Genomic DNA, 8,191 nt, shown 5'->3' on the forward strand with positions numbered 1-8,191 from the left:
CTTCATATTCATCCACGTTTCTCCGACCAAGCTTCCATTTACGAATGAAATAGCACAGAATATTTCTAATATAGGCTATATATATATTTATCATCATGGAAGTTTGGTATTATACATAAACGTTACAGAATAATTACACATGCAAGCCTGTTCAATATACAACGTATGCTTTGTGGAGAGATTTCTAAATAAACCTTTTTGATATTATTACAACAAAAAAATTAACTAAATAAAAAATACATTCCTTCATTCAATTTATTTAACCAACCATGTTTCCTCAATAACTTTATTGAAGTAACATACAATACCAGTTCCAGTCATTGCAACTGCCCATGCGCGGAGTCCCCAGCGGCGCTGTGGCTAATGAAGAATAATAAATCATGAAAGATTTTTCAGGTACAGCCGAGAGAGTGTGTAAGAGGAGAGGGGGTGAGAATGGGTGAGCAAGAGAGAGGGAGAGACGCAGCCTGCCCTTCGCCTTAGAGCACAGACAGATCGAGTCCCCGCAGCATTGAATGTAGTCGACTGTCACCTTTATCTCATAATCAAATTCAGCAAGAATCGGGATAAAGGTTAACGAGCGATATTGGTTCTAGCAACGTCGTTCTGGAGATTTGCACGAAGAGAAGAAAGAAGAAACTTTTTGCACTCGTTTTAAAAGCGTGAGCAAAGACAAACTCACCAAAGACATCAGCTTCCACTGTGACAAATGTTAGATATTTTGTAAAGGCGGAGGAACATTTCTGTGGAGCGTTTGGGTAAGATTTGCCGTGATCTTTGAAGGAGTTTACCGACAGGTTGCATGGCTAACTGGTGCTCGCGGCACGTCTCTAGCCACGGCACGCGACGGAGCGACCAGGAGATCGTTCTCTCAGACCATTAGGCAGCAGCACTAGATGAGCTATCTAAAGACTTGGTGCATCATCCTCTTCACGTTCGTTGCAACGCCAGAGACTTGAGACTTCCACGCACCGACTGGGCTTGAACTCCAGTCGAAGAAGAAGAAGGCGGAGTCTTAACTTATTAAAAGGAACTCGCCGAGGCTCGGTCGCAAATATGATGATGATGTCTCTGAACAGCAAGCAGGCGTTCGCCATGCCCCACACCAGTCTGGCCGAGACCAAATACTCCAGTTTGCATTCTTCGTCCTCTTCCACTTTGACTTCCAACGCGCCCTCGTCCTCCTGCTCGTCGTCCAGGCACAGCAGCACGATCAGCAGCAGCGGCGGCAGCTCGGAGGCGATGCGCCGAGCATGTTTCCCAACCCCACCGGTACGTATTCTGCATAATCACCGCTTAAAGGCACATTTTGACAGCCCACTTTTTCTGCTTGATGTTTTTTTCATGTCTGCACAGCAAATCACCCAACACCTCAATTTTTCCCTCCCAACTTATGTATTCAGCCGGGTTTGCCTTTCGTATTAATTTTTATGACCTGGGATGTTGCATGTGTCTTGTTTTGTGTGTTCTTTTTTAGGATTTCTTTCTCTCTTTTTTACATGCTGGAACAGCCCGATCTCACAGCAATTCGTACATATTTTACGAGGTGGCTAATTCGTACGAATTCGTACGACCACACTCGTACAAATTCATACGATTTTTGCCAAATCGTACGTATTTTACGAGTTGCACATTCGTATGAATTTGTACGAATGACCTACACCAAACCCCGCCCCTAAACTTAACCGTTACTGGGGTCTAGCCAAATCGTATGAAATCGTACGAGTGAGGTCGTACGAATTCGTACGAATAGCCACCTCGTAAAATATGTACGAATTGGCATGAGATAGCGTTGGCTGGAAATGTTTTAAAAGCACGGAGTGGAGCGCGAATTCCCTGCTGACAGTTATGTGTGCATTCTATTTGCAATTACAGAGCAATATATTCGGCGGATTGGATGAGAGTTTGTTGGCCCGCGCGGAAGCTCTGGCGGCGGTGGATATAGTCTCGCAGACCAAAAGCCATCATCACCCTCCTCATCACAGCCCCTTCAAGCCGGACGCAACCTACCACACCATGAACACGCTTCCGTGCACCTCGTCGTCTTCCTCTTCGTCGTCCATGCCCATCTCGCACCCGTCAGCTCTCGCGAGCCATCACCACCACCACCATCACCACCACCACCAGCCGCACCAGGCACTGGAGGGCGACCTGCTCGATCACATCACCCCAGGACTTGCACTTGCTGGAGCCATGGCCGGGCCAGACGGCTCGGTGGTCTCCACGCCTGCGCACCCTGCCCACATGGCAGGCATGAACCACATGCACCAAGCTGCCATCAACATGGCTCACGTCCATGGACTGCCATCCCACATGGGCTGCATGAGCGACGTGGATGCAGATCCCAGGGACTTGGAGGCGTTCGCTGAGCGCTTTAAACAGCGTCGGATCAAACTCGGCGTGACACAAGCGGATGTAGGGTCAGCGTTGGCCAACCTGAAGATTCCTGGCGTAGGCTCTTTAAGCCAGAGTACCATCTGCCGGTTTGAATCACTCACGTTGTCCCACAACAACATGATCGCCCTGAAGCCCATCCTGCAAGCCTGGCTGGAAGAGGCTGAAAAGTCGCACCGGGAGAAACTCAACAAACCCGAGCTCTTCAACGGGGCCGAGAAGAAGAGGAAGCGGACCTCCATCGCGGCCCCCGAGAAAAGGTCCCTCGAAGCTTATTTTTCTATTCAGCCGCGTCCATCCTCAGAGAAAATCGCAGCAATCGCAGAGAAGCTGGACCTCAAAAAGAACGTTGTGCGGGTTTGGTTTTGCAACCAGAGGCAGAAACAGAAACGCATGAAATATTCGGCCTGCGTCTAGCTCGACCAGAAGACCAACACGACGTGTCGAGAGACTCCTAAAACTGTTTAGAGACGATTTGTAAAATATTTCTTATCTCACACCTTTTTCAATCATCCATAACTTGTGCATTGAACCAGAATTTCATGACATTCAAAAGAGACATTTGAAAATACCAAATCACTGTCACGTATTACGCAAGGGGGATGTGGAATCATTTAAAGGATCGTTTGACTGATCAAGTAAGACCATTCGTTTTTCCTCACTTATTTTAGCACACTTTCTATATCAGAGGAGCAAGACTCTTTAAACCTTTAAAACTCTTAAACTCTTTAAGCATATTTTAGTCATTTACCAGAAAGTGTTGTGTATCGAGCTACACGTAACACCAGTAATTATTATAAACTGATCAAGTATAAACTGAGAGGGAGGGGGGAAATACTTCAGGTCAAAAGGGTGACAGTGTCTTGTCAGTGTTTTTCTTTTAAAATATTTCTTTCTCAGCATGTCACGCTTCAATCTGGTGTTAATTCAGGGTTCATTAGATAAAAAGAGGACATCGCGAATTAAGTCCACGAACGATTCTGCAACATTATTAGATAACACCCAAACAGCTCCTTGTAAATTATTGATTTAGCTTTTACATGCATAATTTTGTCTGCCGTCTTCTTAATTCCACCTCTGTGATTTTAATAATAATAACCATAGCCTACAATTAGGCAATGGGCGATAAAAATATCCATATTTTTCTTCTGAAGGCATCTTTGCTATAAACATATTGGATATACTGAACACGGGGAGAGGTTCAATTGTTTTTAGTAATGGAATTTGTTCAGCCAAATATCTGTTGCAATACGCCTGCGCTCTAACGTGGCTATGTTTCTTATGAACTATTTATCATGTGAGGTAATGTTTACTTCATTACATATTTATTGGGATTCCCTCCACGTTTTTGCTGGAGAAAATCATATTGAGACAACAAGGAAAACGTGGCCCTCTGCAAATGGGGAAACTGCTTGAAACAGGCCACTTTTATTTATTTGTATTTTTTTCTTTCGTTCTTCTAACGTTTCGAAAAGGCACAATCGAGAGATATATGAGAACATTTTCTTTGAAATTATTTTCATGTATGTTATCTGCTTATTTATTTGTATAAATATACGCGTATAATTATGGAGTCGTTGCTTGTTAAATTCACCATGTTTAGTAATGTTTTCTTATTGAAAAAGATGAGTTTCATGGAAGCATTCACGTAAAATGTAAATATCTCATTTGGACATACACACAAAATATAGCTGTATTGCTGTTTTAGCTGCGGTAACTGTAATGTATGTTGCTTTAGGTTTAGTTGTCGGATCAGTTCATTAATTTATTACTTCAATGTATATTTAAGTTACTATTTGATAATTGAATTGAACTATGTGTTTCATTAAAGAAAAAAACTTTAACATTTTATTGAACGTTTTCAATGGGTTCATTTATATTCAAAGGCCTAAACAGAGTTTTCAAACGTCTGACGTTTCCATAGATTATGTTAAACATATCCTAACTGAAACGTTTGCCTCTGTCTTAAATTTCTCATTGTGTGGATTACACGTGTCTTTACCACCAATATGCAATTTTCTTATTTATCTTGCAAGATACAGATGGGTACTCAGATTAGTTTAGTATCTTGCTGTTTGCCTAAAGACGTCTTGACATCTTCTTGAGCTGTAGAGTTACGCTTGGTATTTCCACGAACGACTTGCTGCTGCTAGGATTCGCAACCCTTAGAAGCCTACCTGAGAGCAAATGCTAATATTCTATTAGAGTCTAATCATGAAGTCTATAGAGATCTAGGGAGGTCCCTCGAGCACAGCGCTGCCAGATGTCAGGCCGCCAGAAAAACACCTCGCCTGCCAACGTGCCGGGCTCCATTTAAATCCACAGTCGATGGTTCTCGTTCTTCTGCCGACATAGGCAGCCCTTTGAAGACTGACTCAGTTCACTGTTAGGCCGTATGAAAAAAAAGGAAAAAAAAAAAAAAAAAAGGAGAGAGAGAAACGGGAGTGTCATCCCAGTAGCGGCGCATGTCATGGCATTCTAGGCGTACCAATTGCTTTCAGCACCACGGACAGCCGCCTGAATAGAAGATGTTTTGCCATTGATGTTTCCTGCCGATTTTCAAGGGATTTAGCAGATGATGAATGCAATTTGCATTTCGTTTTGTTCATTTGAAAAAAAAAAAAAAAACACAAATGTAATATAAATATTTTCGCAAAATTGTGTTTATTATTATTATTATTTTTATCGTCATCATTATCAAATTTTTTGAACGCCTTTGAAACATGACAACATTATTCTTTTAGCTGAGAAAAACACTCGGGAAGTATTTAGTTAGACCTAACTTTTTTCTGTATTTTTATTTTTTATTTTTGTTTTAATGTTTTTATGTTATGAATTCACTGACTGAATGCATCCTAAATTTCTCATGCATTCTAACCTTCTTCAAAGGAGGAAATCAGTTCTCCTAAATGAGCTTATCACTTAACACGATAATATGTACGAATTATTAAATTACCCATGGAATTATGAAAATCAGATAATTACCACGTAAGTAATCATTAACTGGAGCTGTTAATTACAGTTGGGCATGGAGGGCTGGGCGTGCAGAGGCTCGTCGGGAATGGAAATGAATGTTGTGGACGAAATGGCCTATCCCGAGCGAGCTACCACCTACTTAACTTTCAGATAGGTGAGAAAATTATCGATCGATTTTTGTTTTTTGGGTTTTTAACACAAATCATTCAGGGAGATCCAGAGAGGTAGACTAAAATATAGGAATATTTTGTACACACACTGGAGCGCTTAACTTTCAATATTTCCAAGAAAGCGAATTTGTCATTTTTATTCTACCTTCCTTTAATAAACTGATCCAAAAGAGGGCTCTGACCTGTTAGCGGCATAGTATACATGTGATTCTAATGCTTTAAAAATCAAGGTGGTCAAGCGCAGAAACGAAAGGGCAGCGCTGTTTTCCTTTGTTATAATTAGGCCTTCTGTTTTTTTCTCTCTCTCTCTCTCTTTCCCCCTGAACATTTTCCCCCTTTCACAGGGATAGTGATGAAATTTTAATGAATCCAGGGACTGTCGTGCTTCGCCTGGGGACCTACGAATAGAATATTTTAACTGTACATTTACCCCAAGTGTCTGCAATCAAAGCACGTTAAGACAAACCACAAGCCTCTGACGTGTTGGAACCCCTTAGTACTTGAACATTCATTGTATTGTCATTGATGTCCACTGTATTTACATATTTTGTCCCCTCCACAGGCATTATTGGTATAATTGTAAAAATCAGTTGTTTATGTTGCTTAACTGTGGAAAATGTTACGTTAAATTACATTTTTGAAACTGAATATAGATATGTGATTATTACACAGAGGTGTAATAATCGTAAAACATCTTAAGCAAAACAAATCACTAATACATATACGAATACACAAGTGCACCATGTCTTGAACACCCCCAACACACACACACACACACACATGCACACACATACACACGTGTAAAATAACCATGGCCAAAGGCGATATAGAGTTTTACGCATATATGATTAAATAGGAAAACCAATAATTGTGATGATAATGAGCTAAATACAAAACCTAGAATAACAAAACCATAATCCAGACCTTGCTTTGAAAATATTGATAAATAACATTAGCGAGAAAAAAAAAAAAAAACAAGAAAAAACAACAACAATACTACAGTGAGAAAACTACTTAGAAGCCAATTCTACAGCAACAAATAAGTTATTAAAAGATTTAGCTTTAGTACAGGTCTGTCACGTCTCGCAATATTTAGCCAAGCCTGCCTGTTATCGTAATTTTATTTCCATTAACTGTTCTATGCCAGAAACAACAACTATTTACAGGCTTGCTGACGTCTACAAGTTAAGCTTTAATTATAGTCTTTGTTGACCTTTATGTCTTTGCATTGTTCATTATGGAGCTTTTTATATATTAACATATACTAAACAATTTAAAGGGGTGCCCAAATAAATATTTTAGCACACAATCTTGTAACAAAGTATTGTAATATATGTATATACACACATGCACACACACACACTTTTCAAAATTTATCGAAATGTCATATAAATATTATGCAATATATAAATATAGCCTGATTTTATTTTATTTTATTTTATTTTATTTTATTTTATTTTATTTATGTATTATTATTATTATTATTTTGCACTGACAAAACCCTATGAATCTGATTCGCTGTAGGCTATCAAAAAATAAATAAATATATAAATAAATAAAAACTCAATAGCCAGATTTCGGGTTATAGGTTTATTTTAACAAAACATTACAAATATTAACAATAATTTCCTTTCAATAGTTTTCTGAAGCGATTCAGTTTACTGCGCGTCAGGTGAACAAATACAATTTTCTAAATCGCCTAATGAACAAATGCACGATGATTGAACACCGTTCTTATTTAAAGCAAAATCAGTTTATTATCCTTATGCTGCAAGTACCCCCCACAGAATGTGGCATACTGTTGAAATTTGTGTCTTCAAAAGAGGCCTATGGTGATTAAATATTAAAGAGTCTAGGATGAGCATGTTTCTCGCCCAGTTCTGGTTTTCTTCCTGGTCGCCATGAAATTCATTTAGGCTTTAACGCACAGCACGTTGCGTTCTCTATTCTCAGACGCTGTTGCGCCGTTCCAAATGAGCAAGTCGCAGTTAGATCGCGCATTTGGCAATAATGAGAAGGTGGTAGAGCTGTCTGCTGGATGTGTGTGTTCATTGAGGTTTGACAGCCGTGCTCCGCTGCAGATCTATTCATCATACCCGCAAGGACTCTCTCTCTCTCTCTCTCTCTCTCTCTCTCTCTCTCTCTCTCTCTCTCTTTCTCACTCTATCCCCTCTCACTCTATCCCCTCTGTCCTCAGTTTATACAGAACAGAATCATTTACATAAAGTCCTTAAGGCAAATAACTGTTGGGGGCTCTAATTTATATCTGATCGAAAATTAGCCGTCATTATGCGCCCCATTAGCCGCGTCTTTAATGTGCTTCTAAGCACCATTTGTCAAGCAGCTTGTTAATATCCTTCAAGTCTTTAAAGTTGAGAGCTCATTAAAAGACTCTGCGCCCTGGTATTGATGCTATTTTATAAAATTCTGCAAAGCGTAAAGCACCGTTTAAAAGTTTTCTCTTCCTCCTAGAACTGAACGATGTATGGCTTCCTGAGCGCTACGCAGGATACACCATCGTTTCCAAGTTATGTTAGTGTACGCGCTGTAGTCAACAAGACAGGTATTTAGCGGGAAATCACATCAAATTTTTCGCATCGTTAAGTAAAATTATGAGGATGTCACACAATCATGTAGGCTAATTGGGTTCT

At 40.1% G+C, this 8,191-nt stretch overlaps 1 protein-coding gene across 1 annotated transcript; it reads left to right on the forward strand.

The window, feature by feature from the left end:
- The first annotated feature begins 402 nt into the window (after positions 1-402).
- LOC109107784 (POU domain, class 4, transcription factor 2-like) lies at positions 403-3,344 on the forward strand. The gene is made up of 2 exons (XM_019120987.2): positions 403-1,272; positions 1,876-3,344. The coding sequence occupies exons 1-2, from the start codon at positions 1,057-1,059 to the stop codon at positions 2,809-2,811; spliced, it is 1,152 nt and encodes a 383-aa protein (XP_018976532.1). The 5' UTR covers positions 403-1,056; the 3' UTR covers positions 2,812-3,344.
- Positions 3,345-8,191: the final 4,847 nt, after the last annotated feature.

Source organism: Cyprinus carpio, chromosome A1 (assembly GCF_018340385.1).
Source record: "Cyprinus carpio isolate SPL01 chromosome A1, ASM1834038v1, whole genome shotgun sequence".
In the NCBI taxonomy this organism is placed as follows: domain Eukaryota; kingdom Metazoa; phylum Chordata; class Actinopteri; order Cypriniformes; family Cyprinidae; genus Cyprinus; species Cyprinus carpio.

Bases quoted from the DNA above. Each gene is read 5' to 3' on its own strand.
- LOC109107784 (XM_019120987.2), top strand. From the start codon at position 1,057: ATGATGATGATGTCTCTGAACAGCAAGCAGGCGTTCGCCATGCCCCAC. The intron at 1,273-1,875 runs GTACGTATTCTG...TTGCAATTACAG, and splicing joins CATGTTTCCCAACCCCACCG to AGCAATATATTCGGCGGATT.